Below are 24,356 nucleotides of genomic sequence, written 5' to 3'. Positions count from 1 at the left end.
GCCGTTTTCATGCCTTCATGGAGGAGCGCCGCCGTTGTGTCCCCACACGAAGCCCTTTGCTGGGGAGAGTAGAGAGAGCAGATCTCTAAGGGAGGTTGGAGAACAGAGATATAGAGGGAGGGAGGGACGAGGGGAGGTGACCTGAAGTTGTTGTCATCGCCGCCTCCATGGACGTCCAGCTAGATCTGCAGGAGCACCACCTCGATCCGTCGCTGAGCTGCCGCCGCCATGGTGCACAAGCGTCGAAGGTGCAGCCTGTGCGCGCCCAGATGCGGCCAGACCAGCCCCCCGCCAGCACTGTGAACATCCTCGACAACGCACGAAGTTGAGGCCGGTGATGTTCGGAAGAGGGGAGCGGCGGATGGATCTGAGGAGTGAGGAGGGGTGCTGGAGGGAGGAGGCGTTGGGTGGTGAGCCGGTGAGGAGAGGCCAGAGAGGGGGTGGCGGAGAGGAGGAGGAGGCTGCGGCGGTGGAGCGGGCGATGGGTGAGTGCAAGCGGCAGAGAGGGAGAGGGAGTCAGGAAGAACATGTGGAGGCACGAGTAGAACTCACCAGAGGATCGGGGTTCGCGGCGACCGGATCTAGGACCGGAGGTGGGGAGGGAGGTGCGGCCGCCGGAGGTGGCGAGGGAGAGGAGAGGAGGCACGGCCGTCGGAGGTGGGAAGGGGGCGGTGGAGAGGAGGCGGAGGGCTATGGAGAGGAGGCGCAGATATGAGGCAGGGCCGGGGGATAGGAGGAGGGGGCTGCGGCTAGAGTGGAACGGAGAGAGGAGGAGCTAGGGTTTCTAGAGTGGTCAGTGTTTTTATACCATGAGTGTGCGATCACAACTGTCGGATCGGTGATAAATGACCAGAAATAGTTGGGCCATTTGGGCCAAACGGACTTGGTTCATTCCTTCTGTGCTTAATGGTTTTTCTTTTCTTTTTCATTTTATTACACTATTGTAAAGTAACACACAAAAATAATTATCTTAAATATACCCATATATTTTTAAAATGTAATAAACAACATATGTTGTAATGTAGCAGTTTTATTAATTTTTGAATATAATTACTATTTTTTATCATTTAAATAATTTTATACATACTTATTGAAAATAACTTCAAGTTGAACTATGCGTATCTCCGGTAAGATTGGAAAAATTTCAAAAAAAATATAGTTAGACTCATATGTTTCCTTATAGCCCATATCTTGGAGATATATGAAAACTTCAATTGTCTTCAGGGAACATTCAAACTTCTATTTCTAAATTACCACATAATAATTACAATAATATCTAAATTTGGTCAGAAAATTCTACAAATTTACATGACAACATATTTTGGACCTATAACCTTGTCATAAAAGTTTCATAAGATTTCACAAAAGTTGGAGTGTACGTTGTTTAGAAAATGGACAAACGTCTCACATTGATTCGCAAAACTCAAGTCAAACTTTGAGATTTGAATACCTCGTAATATGTTCGAACTCATACACACATCAAATTTGGACACAACCTTACCTTTACCATGTTGTTGACATTTGTGGATTTACATTGCCACTTGTTGTGCAAAAAAGTTATTTTTCTATTTTTTAACTAACTAATTAATACACCCTTATAAAGTAACTTGCAAAATAATTATTTTAAATACCCCTAACTACATTTTTACATGTAATACACAACATCTAAGTTGTCAGGGAGGATTTTCAAGAATTTTTTTTAACATATTTAGTATTTTCTATCATTTAAATGAATTTCTACACGCTTATCGAAAATAATTTCAAGTTGACCTATGTGTACCACCAGTAAGATTCAAAAAATGCACAAAAATTATATTTAAGCTTGTATGTGTGATTCTAGCCCATGCCTTAGAGATAGATGAAAAATTGTCTTTTAGGGACAATTCAAACTTCTATCTCCAAATTACCACATAATAATTATAATAATATCTAAATTGGGTTAGAAAATTCTAAAAATTGACGTGGAAACATATTTTGAGTCTATAAACATGTGTTCATCTATTTTTTGTCTGTTCTTCGGGCAGCAGGCTGTGCTCGCGTCTGAGCACGCAAGGCGCACGCGCCTGCACGCAGCACGCGTAGCAGCACTAGTGCCAGCCCAGCAAGCAGGCGGCCCGGCTGCAAGCGAGCGAAGCAGGCCGTGTTGAGATCGCAGGTTGTATAGTTAATGAGAATAAGCTCTATGTCCCAAACGCAACCCCAAAACACATTGCATGTTGTATCGTTAAGATGACCCTAGTCAACACGTGACAAGCTTACCTAGGAACGATAAGAAACACACAAAAATCACAACAGAAACATATCATGAATCGACTCTATCAAGTTTGCATGCACAATCAAGACAAAACAAGAACACTCACTTGACTAGGCACGATTAGCAATTTAATAATCTAAGCATGATTAGCAAGTGGAAGTACTATAGCTAAGCAAGATACAATGGTTAACTAGCATGGTGCAAGAGGATTAGTGGATTAAAACTCACTGTGCTTGGGCTGTCTCAAATCTTGCTGTGGCCTGCATTGCTTGCTCATGGTCCTGGAGGCCCGCTTACCTTCTGCACCTGTCGGCCTGCTTGTCTTTCGCTGGTGGGCCGCCTGAAAGAAGCCTGGGCCGCGCGTCACAGCTGAAGCAGCTGGGCCGCCGGTGCAGCTGCAGGCCTGGGAAGCGCGCGGCCTGCTAGGCTGCTTGCCGCTGAGCTGGGCCGGCTTGCAAAGCCTGCTGCCGCAGCTGCCTTTTCTGGGCTGCTACCGGCCTGCGTATGTTGGGCCTGCCTAGCAACATTTCTCTTTCAACCAATCTTAAACATGATGAACAAAAATTCCCCAAAAATAGCTCCGAAAATAGGGAATCAACACGTGTGCCTCTTTTAGGTTCGAATCCATTCTATCACACTGTTTTCCTTTTTCCCCCTATTTTCGGTTTCAATCAGTTTTATTTTCGGTTTCAATCATTTTTTCCAAAAATTCCAGTGTCATGACAATTAAAAATTGAATTGATAATCACGACGAATTTATTATAACATCACAGATTTTGGACCACTTCGTGACGAATTTATTATTACGTCACAGGTTTTGGGCCGCTTCGTGATGAATTCATTATAACATCACAGGTGTTGAGCCGCTTCGTGATGAAATTGAAAAAATGACACTGTGTTACGGGCCTCATATCCACTCTGACAGATTCGTGATAGGAAATTGAAAATCGTCATAGATTGTGTACAGTTAGTGACGTTCTCAAAAATTATCACAGAAATTTCGTCATAGATTAACAGGTTTCTTGTAGTGGGTAGACACGTCCTATAGCAACACATAAGGTTTGTGGCAATAATATATATTACAACAACAAACGGTGGTTGCGTAGTGGTTTGTTGAACCGAGGGCATTTTGGCAAGCACCTTTTTAATTTCGTTTTGTAGCTAGAAATTTAATTGTTGTTACAAAATAATTGTGCCATAAGTATATATTTCATCATCACATATAAGAACTCAAACCTTCATTAACTTCAAATATATGTCTCAACCAAAGTAATAACACAATGAACAGAGTACTGCTAAAATAAACATGATCTCTAACTACATGTTTGTAACTATGTTTGGCATAATAAAATAAAACTAAATATGAGTTCTCTTATTGATCTCTTCATGCCCCATCAACACCGGCCATCACCAATAAAATTTTCTATAATTCACATACTCTAGTGTATATGATATAAAATACAAACGAATAAATTTTAGTGGCAATACAAAATATTCTGGCAACCAAATATACTCAAATGTAGCCACATATGATGCTAGTGGCAATAGAACCTCAACGGATGCAACGAATGACTTTTTCGATGCAATATAATAAGATCTTTTGCAACACAGGACAAGATTAAAGCAACACAGTTTCATCGTGGCCATATTCACAACTACTTGCAACTAATCTTTTTTTGGATGCAATATAGCAACAACTTTTGCAACGCAGGTCAAGATTGAGACGATGTAATTACACCGTGGCCATATGCACAACTACTTGCAACCAACTTTACAATGGTAGCAACAACGCCTAGCTATCACAACACAAAATCAATATTATCACAACTCAATACTAGTCATGGCAATAGGAACCCATACTCGCAACCACCTTTTCCACTGTAGCATTAGCGCCTCCCTCTTGCAATAGAGCTTATAACTAATGCAACACACAATTTTTGTGGACATAAGGCCCATATATCCCTACCAATTATGCCGTTGGTTGCCGTAGAACCAAATATTGCAACCAAATGTGTGGTGTTGCGAAAACAAGTGGTGCTAAAAGGGTCAAATCCTTGTAGTGTCCGCCTAGCAGTCTCGCTAGGGATAAGGCGATTGTTGGTCTACGGCAACTCACTGGTGGTGATCAATCAAGTCAACAACGAGTGGGACCGCCATAAGGAAAACATGGATGCATAATGTCTAGAAGTACACAAGCTAGAGAACAAATTCTCTAATTTAGAGTTCCACCATGTAGTTCATGACAACAACATTGTCGTGGACATCCTATCCAAGCTTGGATCTACTCGTGCTCAAATTCCAGCAGAGGTTTTCATCCATAAGCTACACAAGCCATCCATATCGGAGCCGGCACCATCAACAACCCTGATCGAGGTCCTACCACACCAGATTGGGAGGTCACGATGATCAATGTAGACTGGAGAGTCCCCTTTATTGACTACATCAAAGAGCACAAGTTACCATTAGACAAGATAGAAGTAGAGCAAGTCTTACGACGTAGGAAGAACTATGTTCTAGTCGGAGACAAGCTTTACAAAAGAGGCGCATCGTCAGGAGTACTCATGAAGTGCGTCTCATGGCAAGATGGCAAGGACATACTGGAGGAGATCCACAAAGATATTTGCCGCAACCACACGTCCTCATGCACAATCGTGGGTAAAGCTTTCATATCAGGGTTCTATTGGCCTACAGCTCTCACCGACACCGAGGAACTAGTCCACCGATGCTAAAGATGTCAATTCTTTGTCAAGCAACAGCACGTCCCTGCCTACAAGCTGATCACTATACCACCCTCTTGGCCTTTCGCATGCTGGGGGCTCAACATGATTGGCCCACTGCCCACGGCGCCTGGAGGGTTCAACCGAGTATTGGTGGCAATTGACAAGTTTACCAAGTGGATTGAGGTGGAGACAGTAACCTATCCAAAGGCAGACAGAGTACTCGACTTCCTCGATGAAATTGTCCACCACTACGGCTTCCCCAATCGCATAATCATAGACCTAGGCTCCAACTTCAACAATCACGAGTTCTGGGAATACTGCGAGAACAGTGGGATTAATGTCCAGTATGCCTCTGTCACTCATCCACAGGCCAATGGCTAGGTTGAGCATGCCAATGGGATGGTACTAGAAGCTCTCAAGAAAAAGGTTGCACAATATGGGAAACACAAAAGGAGGAAAGTGGCTCAAAGAACTACCCAATATCCTTTCGGGGCTCCGTACCCAGCCATACAAGCCTACAGGGCAATCGCCCTACTTCTTGGTCTACGGATCAAAAGCTGTCCTACCTGCCGATGTCATGTGAAAATCTCCATTAGTCAAGCAATACAAGAAAGGTGTAGCAGAAGAAATAAGGCATCTAGACTTAGACAGAATCGAAGAAGCTCACTATGCAGCACTCGTCCAGTCCGCAAGGTACCTTGAAGGAATCCACCGCTATCATGATCGCAACATCAAAGAACGTTCGTTCAATATAGGCGATATGGTCCTCAAGCATATCCAAGATACCAAGGGGCTGCACAAACTAAACTCACCATGGGAGGGACCGTTCATCATCTCCAAGCTCACTTGACATGGATCGTATAGGCTCCAACATCTCTCTGGTGGAGACGTTGACAACTCGTGGAACACCGAGCAACTCTGTCGATTTTATCCGTAATTTCATCGGCCCTAGTTGTAGAATTACAACTCAACAAAGCAGTCATTCGACTACTAATTTCTGCTTTATCGTGGCTTGCAGAAGTAAGTTCGCAGTAATCCTAATGAGCTATTCAACTCCGTGGGCAAAATTGCCAAAATAGCAACTTGTAATAACAAGTCTGCACAACTCCAAATGAGCTATTTAGCTCCCTGGGAAAAATCGCCCAAACAGCAGCTTGTAATAAAAAGTCTGCACAACTCCAACGAGCTATTCAGCTCTCTGGGCAAAAAGTTGCCTAAATATGGCTTATAATAACAAGTCTGCAAATTTTTTTGAGTTATTCAACTCATTGGACAAAATTGTCCAATCGCGGCTTACAAAGCAAGTTTGCAGTGAACTTCATGAGTTAGTTAACTCATTCGACACATCTGTCCCTCGGCGGCTTACAAAAAAAATCCATCAGTACCTCAGGAGTTAATTAACTACCTGAGAGACTATCCACCAGACAAGTCTATCTAGTCACGGCTTGTAACAACAAGTCTGCAGTTCCAAGCTTTTCAGAGCGTAACATCAATACAACCCAAACAAGTTGTAAAGATAGGCTCTAGTCATCAAAATCCTGAAGAGACCTCTATTGAAGAAGTCTACAGCCCAGGTAGCTTGAGTACTCGTGCACCGCAACAAAGGAACACATAACAAGAGTACTCACAACTAGCGCCTGATGAGGCTCATCAAAGAAGCCTTGTGGACAGACACTCACATCTACTGTACAAGCAAATATCAGGGAAGATTGTGAGATGCACTAAAAATAACAAAGTCGAAAGCAACAAAGATTTCAACAAGACTTAGAAATATTTACATTACAAAGCGTTCATATCATGTTTTACCATACAGAACTAATGTTTGCTTTGATACAGAACTACTCAAGGACCAAATGATTGGCTACTTCTTCAGCAATTGGGGCCATCTCCTGCATATACTGTTGAAGGGCTTCATTAGTGCAGTCACCCGCCATGCCCTCAGCAACGGATGCCAAATTGGCTTTCAGGTAGAATGACTTCACGAAGCTCAACACTTGTTGGAAGATCGACTTAGCCATCTTCTGGATGTAGCTGGACATTTTGTTTGGTGCATCCTTGAGTATTTATGCCAGAGGGCGTGGCTCCACACCTTCAACTAGAGGCTCTATCATGTCCGTAATGGGCTGGGCGGCTTCATAGATTTGCTTCAGAGCAAAGGAAGCATTCTCCGCTTTTGCCTCACGGCTCTTCAAAGTCTCCCTAGCTTGAACAAGGTCAGCCTCGCCATCCTCGCACATCTTTTTCTCCTTCTCAAGGTGATGCTCCAGCTTCTCGACGTGAAGTACAAGCCTATCATGTTGGTCGGTCACACGGTAATAAGAATTCTTCCAATCCGTGACATGCGCCTCGAGATCCTTCTTGGCCTTTTTCAAAGTTATACATGGATATACAATAAGGGTCAAAGACTATAGAGTAGAATCAATAGACACAAGTCGCAAGAGCAAAGCATTACATTTGACTTTCTAGCTCAAGGACCTTTTTCGTCCAACAAGATGATCCTTTTGTTCCATGCGCTCCTGAATGCGATTGCGGTACTCGGCGGTACCCTTTCCCCTTGGCAAGCTCCGCCTCCAGCACCTCTGCGTGAAGTACTGTGTCACCATACCCTTCAAGCATCTGTGACTTACGGCGGGAGCGTTCAATGATGTCCTACAGCACAAAAATCAATACTCATGGAAATTCATGAGCACAAATTTACTGATTATCTCCAACAAGATAAGGGAAGGAGGATATACCTACATATAGTTGCCAAGGAGACAATGTGACTCCATCATCAGTGACACCATATCAGGGTTCAATAATGGGTCATCGATCAATTGGATGTCCTCCAGACAGATATTCTTATCATCTCCGGATTCTACATGGAATTCTCCTTGTGGCACCAGGGCATGACTACTCGATGGCCCAGCCACTGCATCGTCCATCACTATGGCTTCTAGAGTAGATGCTGGTTCAATCTCTACAACTGGCTCGGGGGCTACAGGAGAGGCCATGACACCACGAGTAGTCATTGGGCCCTTGGGCAATGGCTCGGGGGCTGGCACTTCTACAGCAGCCATTGACTCGACTACCTTGTGCATCAACGCAACCACATTGGCTACTGCACATGGAGTAGCCGAGGTCCCTTTAGGTTGCTCTTGAGGCATGAGGGTTGGTAGCGCCGGGGCAATGTCCTGGGCTGAGAGGCCATCGCCATCGGTCACGGGCCTTGAGCCAGGCCCTTCAAGATCCATACTAGAGGATTTCCTGCATAAGACAAAGCTTTAGTGACACAATAAGTCAATTTTGAGTTACAATTAGTACTCGAAAGGAGAATAAATATTACTTTGAAGACCTCCTCAGCCGTAGGGTGGGTTCACCAAACAGTCGTAGTGGCTGACAGTTAAAGTCGGTGCTTTCGGCACGGCCTGCACATCCATAATGGGATCTTAGCCAGTCTTAAGCTTCACCTCCGCTGCTTGAGTTGTATCTGTGCCAGTAGGGTTCACCACCTGGGGATCAACCTAAATGGCATCTTGAGGCTCTAAATCATCCTCAATCTTGATCAACCCCTCAATGATCGGTGACTTCTTTTGAGCGGCCACAGCCGCCGCCTTCTCCGCTTTGGTCGCCTTGTCGGTACCTGCAAACCACCAATATCATCTAAATTAGACATGGTGGTAACATTGGAGACACCTTTTGGGAGTATACGATACTTAGAACCTTGACCTTCCTCATAGGTAATTACCTTGGGAGGCACATTATCCGCAGCAATGGATTTCTTCACAGCCCGTTTTGCAGCAATGGTCCATTTCTTCTTCGGACGCGGAGGGATCATGGCTTCAAGCTCATCTGTAGCGAAGCATTTATTCGCTACAGAGGAAGATCCAGCCTTCGTAGATGGTCGAGCCTCGACTTCATATTTCTCCGCGGCATCAGAACTAGTGCCATTGGAGGACTCGACTACTTCTTCCTCCTGGTCATCACCTATCATGCCTTCTTGTGTAAACACATAAGGAGCGGCTTCACAGAATTCTTCGGATCCAGGAGGAGCAGAGAAGTACAAAGCAACATCTTCCTGCAAAATGAGACAAGTCAGTTGATACGTACATTCAAAATAAGTACTCGGGGGCTGAGGTCACGAGTACTTACAGGCTTCGATGGGTGTAAGGCACTAAATTCCCACACAATAGTGGAGATCTCCTCCTACACACATTTGAACAAACTCCTAATATTTTTGGGTTAGTGAAAAATAGAATATATGCAACAACACGTCACCTGAGAATCCAAGCTTAGCTCCTTGTTCAAGTAGTCTATTAAATCTATCCCAAGCTTGATATATTTCTTCATCTTCTCCTTGCACAAAATTGATCACTTCCTTTGAAGGTTTTGGACTTTGCTCACAGAGAAAAATCTCCCACAGAACTTTGTCATTAGTGTCTCCCAATACCCCTTCGCATCAAAAGAAACTTCAGCGTACCATCATTTCTCTTCACCTGCAAGTGAAAACGGGAACAAATTCCACGTGAACCAAGCTGGTGTAACTCCTTCTTGTTGTAACATGTTGCAAAGCATCGTGAATCCTCAATGTGCCTATATGGATTATCAATCTTCACTCCTTGGAAAGAATTACTTCCATCCATCTCAATTATTCCTTGATTCAATTCATACTATGTTGCTACAAGTATTGAGTTGGATTTCTGCATGTCGAATTGATCAGTTAATAGTATTACATAGTCCCTCAACGACTTTTCTCCTTCCTTCTTGTATTGATTGATCAGAGCCATCTAGACACAAAAACAAAAACAAAGATTTTCTTTTCTAGAGAAAAAGTTAGATGTTAGAGGTTAAAAAAATTAACACAAAGTTAAACGTAGCAAAATTGACTTGTTCCCTAGCAACAGCGCCAGAAAAGCTTGTTAACGATAGTTAGCACTCCAATTTATGAACCGCAAGCGCACGGATCAGTTGTAACTTTTCCCTTAGAGATTTCCCCAAGGTTTATCAATCCAAGGAACAAGGGATTTGCACGCTTAACTAAGAACTAATCTATGTAACTGAAAGCTCTTTGTATAGGACAAGATTATGCTAACAAAAGAACTAAGCAGTCTAGATCAAAGCAGATAGAGAGTAAAGGGTGTAAACAAGATAGGTGGAACGCTTGTCCTAGGGATCTAGGATCACTTGTAGATGCAATCACCATGCATGAAAGAACTAGATCTAAGTATTATCTTGAGTGATGTGAACCATGTCCAACACTTTCCCTCTCGCATACTGTCACAACACAAGGGTACTCAACTATTGGACGATAAGAATACGGCATGATGATCGTTCTAGGTAAGCAAATAAGCAACCCAGCCAAAGTAGCGCTGGCCAACCATTACATGAAAGAGCATCATCAAGATATGATTGATAACAAATAGATCTTAAACAAAAGGTTCAACGATTACAAATCAAGATCTCGATACAACCCCGAGGACAAACAGAGACTTTACCCTATGATCTTACACATGTTGACACAAATCTGGGTAAAGGTTGCCCTATAGATTAGTTGTACCGAAGATGACGATGAACAGGGGTAGGAAAGCCCCAGGCCGATCAGCCTAGGCACCTCCAAGCCAATCGGCTTGGGAGGTTCTTGCCTCCTCTGGTGCTCTGCTTCGTCTGGCCTCCTGTAGATCCAATCTTCTCTCCGTTTCCTGACCTTGTGGCGGCGATGGATGGTATTTGCATGGTGTTTTTCTCTTTTCTCTAACTCTTCTTCCTTGTCATCATGAGGGGGTATTTATAGTCTTTTGTAGGCAGCGGCTCTGGGTCGATGGTCAGTGGAAAAACCCTAGATATGTCGTGGATGTCACGCTGATGAAATGGGAGCTCGACCGGGCCTTGGAACAGGCTAGGCTGATTGGCCCAAAGGGTCCCAGGGCAATCAGCCTGGGCCCTTTCTGGCCCTTTTGGTCCTCTCCTTCCTCGTGCAGGCTTTCCTCGACGACCCATGTCCAAATATCCATTAAGCTCTTTATGAAAACCCCCTTGATTATGTCGTATTTCCTATCGAAACACAATATGCTCCAAAATACAACACATATGCAATAATGGGGTTGTTTCAAGTGCCAAGTGGCAGGTTAGTATAAGAATATGCATGAAAACACTAGTTAAATAGCTCTAAAAGTATGTCAATAATGAGCATCAATAGTATACTATTAGACAACTTAAAAAATAACTCACAATACTTTGGAGGGATTGTCTGTTAAATAGTATTAAGACTACTGGGCAGTTCATTAGATCATCTATTAGACCACTAATATACTTTTTCTTATCTCATAGTACATATTTGTCTCGCATACAGATTTTCTATATAGTCTATTGGGTGGCCGAGGGCCACTTGCGAGGACCATTAGAGTCATCAGTGTTAAAAAAAGGACCATTAAGATTGACAAATAGTGGTTTCTATAGGGTTCACCAAATTTTATTTTATTATTTTTCCCCGTCAAGGATCTATTAGCTAGAGCTTTTAGTTAAAAGGTTATTCCATGGAAAAGATTTGCCAAACAAATGTTTGCAAGGAACCTCTCTTCGGTGAGGTTACTCTAAAATGAACTAAGATATTATGAGTTGAAAAAGGAACATCTGTTGACTCACCTCTGATTCAAAATCACTACTTCCAAAGAAGCTAAACCAATTAGGCCCTAACTTAGGCTAGCTTGCCTCCCTCCTCCCTCCTCCCCCCCCCCCCCTCCCCACGCGCATCTAATTCCACCTCCCATATTTGACCTAAGCATTTTGTATAGACCATCTATTAAAAATATAATTTCTTTAATAACTAGTGTCCAAGAAGACGTAATAATTCCATCTGGCAGAGGGCGATGATTTGGATCTGTTCAGGACTAGAGGCAAAAAGACGAAGGCTCATGGTGCAAGAACCAGAGAAGATGATGGCGATAGGCATTAGGACATTTGTCTTGACCTCTCCACCTAAGCACTAGAAGTGTCGTGACACCACCATTCTTCTCCAGTGGATATGGTGATTGAGTAATACAACAAAGAAAGAAAACCACCTAGATCATTCTCACGAAGCGCATAAGGCTCCTCTAATCCCGTAAGATCGGCAAAGTCAAGAGTAATGGAGAAGATGTATCATTGTTTCCATGCTACTCTTTGGTGCAGGAATGGTGATGAACTTGAAGCAGAATGCGTGACATGATGCCCAAAAGACCACAAGGTCAAGATCATCAACATTTCTGGAGCGATGCAATAGAAGCTATTGTTATCATTAAGATTTTGCATGACCTCAGAAGAAAAAAGATCAGATTTTTTTATATTCAAAAGCCTCGTTCCAACGAATCAAGCGCCAAGGCAATTGGAGGCTCTTATGAGCGGTTATAGCAAAACCATTGAATGATGCACGTCATTGGATAAGTTTTAGATAGCTCGTAGTGCTGCAACAAAACAAGCATAACTCTCTCATTCAGACTCCATTTGGGTGAATGGCCATTTGTTCGAAAAGTAGTTTATATACTTTTCAATATGTCAATATTTGGTATGTGTTATGTTATGGAAGCAGGTGAAAACTAGGAAGAAAAGGCAGAAGCAAGGCGATGACTACTAAATGTAGGAGATGGAGATGATGGTAATGGAAAGGAGCTTGGGCAATGCTTTCATCAAGCATACATGATCACATCCAGAAGTTTAGGATAGAAGCAAACCCTCTAGAACTTTGTCAGATAAAGATACAAGCAGATGACATGTAGCATATGAAGATTGATGCTACAAACAAACCACGACAGATTGCAAGAAGGAGCATCAAGCTGCATGCATGGATACTTCGGATTATTGCTTAGAACTTTGGCATATGAAGACATGAGCAGATGACATGTAACACATGAAGATTCTACAAACAAACCACGACGGATTGCAAGGAGTATCAAGCTGCATGGATACTTAAAATGCTCGGTCAGAGGACCATGACTTTGCATTAATATGACTACATGAGTAATGTGAGGAGTCTAGCTATATGACTATAATTAAAGACCTTTCCAAGAGGCAACCCATCCTTTTATGTATTCAAGTTTATTTTGAGAGAAATATGAAGCATGATATCACCCTTTGATTCTAAACTTATGACTAGTTAATTTAGACTAACTTTTATTCTGTTTTAGACCACTATCATATTGTATTATTTTTTTCTTCCACCTTAACTTTCTCTATGTTTTCAACTCTTTTACCAAACCCTTTCCACCTAAGCCTTCCTATCCATGGCACACATCTACCGACAAAAAATAGAGCCAATAGAAACAAAATTAGCTTAGGCTTATCAATCTAGACTAGTCCAAGCAAGCCGATTGACCCGAGGTGTTTCTGCTTCTATTTTGACTAAAACTTTTACCAGAGTCAGACCATACATGCTCCTAAGACTGTTCTCGAAGCATCCATACTCGGAACTATTCCAAAATCGTAGTGTCATTATCAAGATTAGCGGATCAAGACTTAGACTAGTAAATTTCTTTTATGCGCGTAAGGCTTCAGATGGTGGCGTGGGAGATACGGGGTTTAGACTGGTTCGGGCAAGGGAGTGCCCTACGTCCAGTATCGGGTCCTGCTCGTGTTACCCATGCGGGGTTCTGTAGTAGGGGTTATAGGAGTGCGAGAGAGGAAGCTGATCCCAGGTCTCTTGGGTGTACACTGATGCTCTAGATGGGTGTCGGTGTGTTCTGTTCGCTTGAGAGCATCTGTTGTGCTTTCAGTTGTCTCACGAGCCTCCTTGTCTCAGGCCCCCGGTTCTCCTTTTATAGCGTAAGGAGGCCACCGAGGTTACAGACGAGACCGGGTGTGAGGAGAAGTAAAAGAGGTAAACATAGCTAGGTAAAATACAACACGAGGGGAGGAACCAAGTCCCCAGATCACCGGTGTCCTCGCCGGCCTTCGACTTCTGCCGGTGCGTTTGCCGGAGGAGGGTGGCCGCCGTCGCGTCCCGTCGACGGTCACCTCGGTGGCCGTCGTAGCCAGGCGCGATGATGGTGTTTCGTCGTGGCTCTTGTGTCCGTTGGGGGAGGCGGCGAATCCTGCCATCCTCCTGATGGTCCGCGGAAGGCGGACGTCGCGTCCCTACCGCCGGACGCGTGGGGCGCGAGAACGGGCGAGGCCTGCTCCGGGCGGCGCAGGCCATGAGTGCCCTGTAGCGAATCGGAGGGGGTCGCAGCCAATGTAGCTCGTACTATGCAGCCGCGCATTGGTACTTGTGGCGGGTTGCGTCGGGGACGCGGATATCCTTCTCCCTGACAGAACTGCGGCGCATTTATGGCGAGATCAACAGGGGGACCCATGAGATCCGCGCCCGAGGTGGACACTTGTCTGGTGGGCCCGGGTTAGCCCGACCCCCTGTGCCTGGAGTCGGGCGAGGCAGAAACCTGCGGCGGGGGGTCGGGCGCTCCCGATCCCAGACCCGCTGTCGGGCGAGGCGGAGCTTGGTCTTCCGAGGGTCGGGAGCGCCCGACCCCGGAACACAAGGTCGGACGAGGCGGAGCGCGGCTCTCACCCCCCATGTTGGGCCGACGGCAGTCTTTATTCCCTTAGGTGGGCCTGGGCCTTTGTGTTTTGTTATTTCCATGGGCTTCGAGAGGTCGTTAAAATTCCCCCCAACACGTAGGTATTTATTTTTCCACCAAACATAAGTCATATTTTCTTCATTTGAAAATCATCTTAGCCATGTGCCTAATTCCTCTCTTCAAAACTCTTATTTAGCCAAAACATATAACCCTTGAACTTACCTTAAGCCTTGTTATCTTGGTTGTTTGTATTTTCAGTGATAAATTTTCATGTTGATAATACCCGTCTTCTTGTGAAGTGGTCACTTGCTTTGTCATTCTAAAAAATCTTGTTTAAACATGTGCTTAGACTACAATCGAGCATTTTGCTGGCTGGACCGGCAGAAAAGTCCAGTTCATTTCGGACCGAGAGTTTGTGCCTACGACCATCTCATGGGCGGTGTTCAAGCTGATTTTTTGGGCCTTTAGCCAAAAATATTAAACTTTAGTTTAGCAATTTTAAGACATTTAAGCATAACTTTGATTAAAGTTTTTAGTGAGTACTACTTCAGTTTGAAGCATGTACTATGTCGAGATAAATTAAGGGGTGTTTGTTTCCTAGGATTAACTTTAGCTCTTGTCACATCGGATGTTTGGATAATAATTAGGAGTATTAAATATAGATTAATTACAAAACTAATTGCATAGATGGAGGCTAATTTGCGAGACGAATCTATTAAACCTATTAATCCATAATTTGACTGCTACAATAACTATTTGATTTAATAGATTCATCTCGCAAATTAGCTCAGTACTTTTGCAATTAGTTTTATAATTAGCTCATATTTAATCCTCCTAATTAGTATCCCAACATTCAATACAAAATCCCACGCTCTGAATATGCATGTGTGCCGGGCATGTATTCTGTTCGTTCGCACGAATTACTAGGGGCCGACTAGCCGTAACCGTAACCCGAGAAGCAGCTTCAGCTGACCCCAGAAAAGAAGAAGAGTTTGACTTGCTCCGTCCGAGGCGCGCGCACTGGTCGTCCGGAGCAGAGGCATCCAGGAGCCTGACGACATCCGAGCAGCGACAAGGATTCTCTGAGAACTTGGGCAGGCAACAAGGGTCCAAGCAGGAGCCTACACTTGCTTGCGAGATGTCGCTCGTGTCACCGCGCGGGACAGAACGGCCACGGCTCCCGAAAAAAACAACGCTGCGTGCTGCTGCGCCGCTGCTGTGCCCCTGCTGCCGCTGCTTCTGCCGTTGCTTCCCCTGTGCGTGCCCGTCGTTCTATTCCACGCCCCTGTCCGCGACCGCGAGCGCCCGTCTGCATGCGCGCGACACCGCGTGCGTGCGCAAGCGGCTAGCCGACGTAGGAGACGTACGGCGCTAGCGTTGCGGTTAGGTCATGGACTCGTAGCAGCAGTAGGGAAAATGGAGTCAAAGCACCCTGTGGCCAGGCCTGTGCTCTGTGATTGATGAATGAAAAGTTGTTCTTTGGGAGCTGCGTGTTTGCGCATGCATGCGCTGTGCCGTGCGTGCGTCCTATTCGGTGGTTGTGGCCTTTGTGCGCGCCTGTGCACGTAAGCTATGACCATGCAGGCACATGCTCGCGTGCATGTGGATATGTCGGTTGCCACGGCGCCGTGCTTGTCCGCCAGCGGTGGGTGACCGGCCTATCCCCTCCGCTCTGGCGACGAACGAACGACCAAGTGTGCCGCACATGGCTGCCGCCGGCCGGCCGGAGTTGGAATTCATTCCGCTAGGTTGGCCGGCCGGCTGAACCGGGAATAATACCAGCATCGAGACAAGTTGTGCTTATGATAATCCACATTTCACGCGTTGTAGATCCGATCCGCTCGACGGTTCAGATGGAAGGAAGACTCGCAAAGGCTATCGGAGAAGCAAGCTAGCTGCAGAGCTAAAGCTTTCGGCGAATGGCAGATGATATGTACTTGAGCGAAAAGCAGCTCACGCCTGAGCACAAGGAGGGCGCAGATCTGCGGCGCCGCGGGGAACCACGCCACACCACCAGCCGGAGAAGAGAGATACATGCAGGTGGCGCGGATCGCGGCGGGCGGGCGATGCGGCGGCGCGGGCAGCTGGGTTGTGGGGATGGGCGCCCTGGGGATCGCGCGTGCCCGCGGCTGCGCCCCGCGCGGCCTGCAGGCAGGGGCCGACAGCGCCGTCGTGCCGCGCCACAAGGCTGTCGTGTCGGCACCGCCCCCTCCAGCAGCAAAGCAGCCGTCGCGTCCATCCCTATCGCTCCGATCGATCGTTGAGAGCTTTGCTTTCAGGGTGTTGGTCAGTTGGGTCGTCAGCGACTCGCCGACGTCACCCCGCGACCTGAGCTCGCGACGTGACGTGACGTGGTCTGGTCATCCCCGCCGCGCGCGCGGGGACCAGACACCGGAGGGCCGGACCGCCGGTCGCCCACAGTTTGTGTCTACCATGATGATGAAACTATCTTGCTCACTAATCAAACAAGAACGAGCGGAACACTTGTTTTGTGGACTGAATTTTACCAGTTTCGTTACACCGATTTTTTTTAGTACTTCTACTGTACTGTGAGCAGAGTGTGAATTTCGTCAATCCACAATTTGTGAGTACTAATTTCATACGTGTACAATCCACAAAAAACAGTGGTGTTGCATAAAATGTTGATGCATAGCACAGTTGCCGACTGGATCCCGGGCAGGATCGGAGCAGAAAGGACGCAAACAAAATCATGCTTGCGTTGGGTGTAACTGTTGGGAGTATTCAAATTGGATGGCATGGACGAGGGCCCTAGCGATCTGCTGCTGCGGGCGCACACACACTCCAGCATCAGCAGTGATGCTAGCTAGCCCTCCTCCTATACTAGCAGCAGTAGGACCGTACCAGTACGAGTACGATTGACGTGGGGTGTAATTGCATTGCATGTGTGCGTGTTTTCAGAGCGAGAAGCAGCGCGCATAGATGGGCTGCCCGGGGGGGCCTGTCTTTATACGGGCGCCGTGCCGAAAGCCGATTTGCCGGAGCCTTGCGCTCTTTTACCCAACACCCATTAATGCCAGTCATACCGTTGCTGTTCCTCTTTCTTGCATTGCCAGTTTGCCACCATCCAACGTGGTACGGACTAATATGGTGTCATACTGTCATGTGAGCACGATAAAAACAATACAGGCAACCAACTGTTGCTAGCTAGAATGTTTTTTCGGTCACACGCACACATCCATGACAAATACACACAACTAGCATGCACGTCACAATTTTTTTTTTGCGAATAAGTGCACGTCACAATTAGACACTCACCAGTTCACCACACATGACACACCTACAAGGTCCTCAATCCGGAAATATAATGTGGAACTTGGATTGAGCTGATCCATCCATCATGAGGAAATTCATTTAGTTTAGGCATGAAGAGCTCAAATCATTCCAAAAAAATGAACTCAATTTGGGTGTAAGGGCGATCTCAAATCTGAGGGCTAGGACCTTAATTTGGGCAGTAAGGGCCTCAATTCGGCAATTTGGAACTTGGATTGAGCGTCTGAGCACTGAGCTCTATTCGTTGTTGATGAACTTAGGCTCTGTTGGATCCACCCATCTAAAGTTTAGCTGGCTAAAGTTTAGAGGCTTTTTTTAGCCAACTAAAATTAAACTTTAGCAAGAAGTGTTTGGATCCACTAACTAAATATTATTGTTAAAATAAATTACCATGCTACCCTTCATTAATTGCACATCTATCTCCTCTCCTAGCAAATAAAAAAACGCATCATCCTTTTTCCCATCGTCACTTTCCTCTCAACGCGATACTTTTCTCCTCTCACAGCAATGGCACATCTCTTCCGCTCTAGTTTCTGGTTGCGACTTGGTGAGCTCCTCCTCGTACAACATGCCCCTCCTTCTATTCCCTTCCTGGTTGCGACTCCCCTATGCTCGCACCTCTTCCCTGCTCCCCCTTCAGGCTATCACGACTCTCATACCTTACATCCATGGGGACGGTTGGACAGAGATGTTGCCGCACGATTGAGCTGCGGCTGGCCAGGTCAAGCTATTCTCCATCCAGGTGAAGGTCCTCATCGTCGGATTAATCTTCCCTCCCACCAAATTGAGCCTCAGGCACTCCGATTAGGAGGTCTGGTGCTGCGTGTCGATCTTGAGGCTGGGCGTGCTGTCGCCGTCACCGTCGCCGTTGGAGGCGTACGCGTTCGTGGCCTCGATGACGTGCCAGTGGGAGCTCTTCAGCCACTGGTATGCGGGCGTGCCATGCACCGGCAAGAGGTCATCGGCGCCACAGTCCCCGGCGTCGCAGGATGCTGGGGGCTGGGGCCGCCGCCGAGGGGCGCAACATGGGTAGCATGCGTCGATGGGAGGTCATCGGTCCCCGACGCCGTAGGATGCTGGGGGCAGGGCTGGGGTTGCCGCCACCGAGGGGCGCGACGTGGGCAGCACGCACCACCCGTAGAGGACAGGATGACGGGCGGGTGCTCGCTCCGAAAGAGGGTGGTTGTCGGGGTGACTGCGGTATCGCTGGAGGGGTAGGGGCACGGGGCGGTGCTAGAGGGAAGGAGCTGCGCGTGGGGAGGGCTGGCAGTGGCAGGGTGGCCTGGCGGCAGCAGCGGGATGGGCTGGAGGCGGCGCTAGTTTCTGGAGATGGGGAATTGCGGGACGGAAAGAAGGGCAATCGGGAGGGAGTGCGCGGGTGGAAGGAGGGAGGCGCGCGGTCGCAGGGGATTTTATCGAGAATGTGGAGGGGTAAATCTATCTTTAAACATCTTGATCTGGGTTTAGCTGGTTAAAACCTGGTAAAGTGCTAAATTTTAGTTAGGAGTCTTTAGCTAGATTTTAGCTACCATATTTGGATCCTTAGCTGCTAAATTTAGCCAGCTAAACTTTAGATGGTGGATCCAAACAGGCCTCGGCTTGAGACAGGCATGGAGCCTTCTCAACAAAACGATCTGATAAAGATACAATAAAATCTACATAATTTATTTCTTTTGACTAGTCAAAAGCATCGATCATAAGGTTTTCAATTCTTCACTTTTTAAAAAAAAATTGTTTCGCTAGAAACATTTCTCTGGTGAATCAGAACCATTTTGTGCAATCCTTTGGCTACTTTATTTGGTGGATTCTGATTGTAAAAGCATGTGTGACATGGGAGGTGTATTACTGAATTCTGATTCATAAATGTTTCTCTTGGTTTCTTTGTGCATGGGAGCTAGAAAACAGAAAACTGACTGTTTGGCAGAATTTCTCTGATTTCCATGAAGAAATTAAATCCCAAATAGGACCAACAGCATGGCACAATGAATTGCACGTGCATTATTTTTTTACATGTTATAAAACCCAGTGGCAGGAGTAGCTATATCTAATTAAAGTGAGTGGTAAAATGATTTAGGAGTGTCTTTGTTACCTAAAATCGGACGCTTATTATCAGCTTAAACTGCAGCAGTAAGGAATCTATATCAAGCATAACAGTGTAAGTTTAAAATCAGGAATGGGAAAATAAGAAAAAATGACTCACCGTTGAAAACTAGCTAGACTCACTCCCATGGAAAAAAAATACTATAAACACAATGTCCCGATCAAACAAAAGGCGCATCATTATCTAAAAATAAACCAAAAGAAGAATCTGATGATCGAAAGTCTTCTACATTGAGAACCTTGAGTCACATAGTGTAAAGAAGCTCAGCGGCGCATGCAGCTTAGTAAGTGATGGAGTGATGGGTGAGCTGGTGCGTGTGGCCGAAGCATCATACGACGGTACGAAAGGTAATGATAGGTTTAGGCTTGCAAATGCTGCACTTGCAAGTTAATCTCGATTCATATCCAGATAGATGATCCAAAGCAACACTTTCCGGTACCAATAGTTTAAGCATGGCCTGAACACTATCTAACGAGCAGTAAGCTAGTGGCACTAGTACTCCTACGCATAATTTAACGCTAAACCTTTTAGTTTGTCTCTAATTGCATGCGTCCGTGACATCTTTGAACCAAGTTGCTGTTTGCTTTAACGTGTCTGTACCTTTTTCCCTTGATAAAGAGAGCAGCAGAGCATGCTAGCATTATTCTTTCTTCATGGTACTCTGGCCAAAGTGCTCTTCAAAGCAAGTACAATCTGTGTTGCTGGGTGCTAGCTAGTGACAGGAGATGCATGAGAGGAGAGAGTAGAGACCGACCGTCAAGCAGCAAAGGACCCAAGCAAGGAGACACAGGAGAAGCAACACAGTGCCAAGTTGTTATCTCGAACAAAGCGAAAAAAGGGAAAATTCACGTAGCACGTCGCCAGCTTCCCATGGGAAAAAGCAAGAGCCATTGAAAACGAAGAAATCAAACAGAAACGGCGGCCCCTAAACCTGATCAAGCCCAGCAGTTCAGTACTGATATTGCATTGTTAATCTATGTACTCTCGTAGAAATCGCAGGGAATGTGCATCTGAGCGGCACGCATTTTGAACAAGATCTGATATTTTGAGGTGGAGAGACTACACTGTTACGTCTTACGACTGATTCTTTCATTCTTTTTTGACAGGGGTAATCGTTTTGTTTATTTGATTTTAATTGTAACTAGCTAATTAAGGAGCTAGTGCAATCACAATACACATATATCGTTTTAGTGGTGTATAGGATCGGAGGTGAAAGGGCCCAAAACAATGGGGTTTCACATGTTGTCTTCTGTTTGTCTAGAGGCGGCCGAGGCTAAAACAATGTATAAACATGATTTATATTTTCTTATCTTTATTAATAATGCTTATTTGTTACTCATATATCTTATATAGTCGTCGTGGATGATGGCCAAGATGTAAGATTAAATGCAAGTACATGAAATACATTTTCCCCTTCATTTACTTATACTAAATTATTGTGAAAGATGGCTTTATTTATTTATTTATAAGAATTTGTTGTACATTTATTAAGAAAATGATAAGGAATAATGAACATATGCCTATAGAAGTTTAAGAATTACTTAAATGGAGAGCATGGTTGAGAATATGCTAAAACATCTACAATTGCATTCAGAGGCTAAAACGACATATGCATTTGCATCAGAGGGAGTATTATTGATTTTAAGTTCTGCCCTGGCATGCTCCTACTACCAGCTTTCAACTTTCGAGACATGTATGTGCGATTAAATAATCTCAGTTCAGGTGATATCATCATTAGGTGTTTTAGGAACAAGCATTTTTTTAATAGAGGAAATAGTTCTGGCCTCCGTGACCGCACACAGCCAAGTTCTTGCATCGTCCTCGGCTTAGAAGCTGAACACAAAAAGTAGGGAAACGAGTACACATAGAATATGAATAATTTAAAAGCATATATAGTCTATTATTGCTTCTCCATCCATTCTTGGTGAATATATCCAAAGCGACGATCTCTAGTGCTTTGCTTGCCGAAGAGATGGTCTCCCTTGTGTTCTCATGCTGCAACAGGGATGAAAATCGCAACCAATATGCTCCTTGAAAATGACCTGCATAAACGAATTGAAACGTTTTTTTTCTCAAACACCAAATCATTACGTGTACACCAAATAGCTCACATAAGAGCTGCCACCCCTACAAAGAATAAAATTTTATCTTTTTTTGCAATACCTATTAACTAACTTCCAAGCATATGTCTTATTGATTTAGGTGGGGTTAACTCAGTAGCTATCTGAACAACTCTCCAAATGTCTTTAGCATGTTGACAATTAAAAAAAACATTTGATTGTTTCATTGCAATCACAGAATCTTTAGCTTCGGCACACCTTGGTTTATCAAATACTCATACATATATTAAATGGTCATTTAAGATGTGTTAGTGCACCATGAGCTTTAGAGACGAACTAATCTAGTATATATGTTAGGAAAATATGCCTGACAAATACTTGTCTCACGTCATTTGGCTCAACCGATCTGACTCCCTGGTGGCATGAAAGTAATCAAATACGGTATCGATAAAGGAGTTGGCCACAAATAGAATGTAATACTAATAAAGTAATTGACAATGACAAACAACAGGTTAAGAGAAGAGTAAAAGCACAACAAACTACATCTCCGGAGCCATTCTCAGTCAGATAACGAATGGCAACCCAAATCCAGAACCAAGAACAACACAAACAGAAGTGTACGCAGGGCGTAGACAAACACAAAAGTCAGATGAGCCAACAAAGCTACTGAAATTAAAGGATATATCAAATTGAACAACAGTGGTCGCAGTAGTGTAGTAGCACCAAGCAAGCAAATCCAGCGCATGCGTCAAACACCACATGACCACATGCACGCACCGGCACTCCACACAAACACCGTACACGGACGACGGAGGCAGTAGGTAGTGAGAAAAAAGCACACACGGTACCAGCCTCTCTCTTGCACACACACACGAAATCACGAACTCGGCCAGCTAGCTCACTCATCTACCATCACCCTGGCGACGGATGTATCCTCCTCCTATCAACTTAGTTTGATTAGCCAGCATCAGCAAGGAGGGCGATGGCGCGCGGCCGGCCCTGGAGCTCGATCAGAGCCAGAGCGCGCCGGCCTCCTTGAGGAGCGGGACGAGGGAGCCGTTGATGTGCGCGGCCATGACGCGGTCCATGGCGCCGACGAGCTTGCCGCCGATGAAGACGACGGGGACGACGGGCGCGGCGGCGGGGCCGTAGCCGAGGAGGCGGGCGAGGGCGCGCTCCAGCTCCCGGCCGCACGGGTCGAGGTCCAGCTCGTGCACCGTCGGGTGCACGCCCATGCCGCAGAAGAGCCGCTTCACGGCGTGGCACATGCAGCAGCTGCTCACGCTGAACACCACCACCGCGCTCTCCGACGCCAGCCGCTCCACGCGGGCCACCGCGCTCTCCGCCATCGGCGCCGCCGCAGCCGGCATGTACCACGCCTGCTCCGCCGCCGCGTACTGCATTGTCGCTTCGCTAGCTCTGGTGGCACCGAAAGAAAGTTTTTTTTTTGGTTGTTGCTGCTGAAGGCTAGCTAGCAGCAGAGGTGGAGAGGAGTTTGCTGGCTGGCCGGCTGCTAGCTGTATGTAAGCAAAGGCTGGCAATGAGGTGAGGTGAGTTGAGGCTTGGGACTTGAGAGCTTTGAGTCCTGATGAGCGATGAACAGGAAGTGAGAGGTGTATATATAGAGGAGGGAGGGGTGGTTTGGTAATTTGAGGGAGGCAGGGAAAGAAGGATAGGCACTTCCAAGCCAATGAGGTCGTTTTGGGGTTCTAAGCCAATGCAAAATTTTCCTCCCTTTCTTGTTCGCCACTAGCACTATTTTATTGTCCAATGTCTGGTGGTGAGGAGAGTTCTCACTGGCTAGCGGGAGCAGTAACTTGCTACTGTGGTTAGTTATACTGCTAACCAGTCACCGAGAATGAATGACCTTTGGTTTGGCCGTAATTAGTTTATTCTTCATGGTTTTGGGCATGCATAGCATATGGTAGCAGCTAGCTCAGAAGAAGCGAAACGCATCTAGTAGCTAAAGTTAAAACGTGGAAGGCAAACATATTCTTATTTCTTATAAGCTACTGCTTTGTTATGCTTGTGACCACTCAATAGGATAGAGCTATATATTTTATTATTTTGTGATACTTATAATACTCCCTCCATCCCAAATTACTATTCGTTTTGACTTTTCTATATACATAGCTTTTGATATACACCTAAATATATACTATGTCTAAATACATAGCAATGTATATATATATAGAAAAACTAAAACGAATAGTATTTTGGGACGGAGGGATACAATCGACATGGATACTGTAGCAAAAATGTAAAATTGTACTCCATGCACGTGTAGCGTACAATAATGTAACAAGCTCTACAAGTTCTGATGGCTTCCCATCTAGTAAATGATAAAAAAAATAATCCGTCCATTTTTGTGGTCGTAGCTTTCTAGCATTCTTAACCGAGTTCATA

General features: G+C 45.4%; 1 protein-coding gene across 1 annotated transcript; it reads right to left on the bottom strand.

Annotated features, from left to right (window-relative positions):
- Nucleotides 1-22,600: 22,600 nt before the first annotated feature.
- On the bottom strand, nt 22,601-23,998 carry LOC117845168 (glutaredoxin-C3). Its single transcript, XM_034726106.2, has one exon. The coding sequence runs from the start codon at nt 23,351-23,353 to the stop codon at nt 22,961-22,963; it is 393 nt and encodes a 130-aa protein (XP_034581997.1). The 5' UTR covers nt 23,354-23,998; the 3' UTR covers nt 22,601-22,960.
- Nucleotides 23,999-24,356: the final 358 nt, after the last annotated feature.

The sequence above is a fragment of the Setaria viridis genome, chromosome 1, assembly GCF_005286985.2.
Source record: "Setaria viridis chromosome 1, Setaria_viridis_v4.0, whole genome shotgun sequence".
NCBI classification, from domain to species: domain Eukaryota; kingdom Viridiplantae; phylum Streptophyta; class Magnoliopsida; order Poales; family Poaceae; genus Setaria; species Setaria viridis.
The sequence above is the reverse complement of the archived record's forward strand: the minus strand, read 5'-3'. Positions and strand labels throughout refer to the sequence as shown.

What these genes read in the sequence shown, in the direction of transcription:
- LOC117845168 (XM_034726106.2), bottom strand. Translation starts at nt 23,353, where the DNA reads ATGCAGTACGCGGCGGCGGAGCAGGCGTGGTACATGCCGGCTGCGGCG.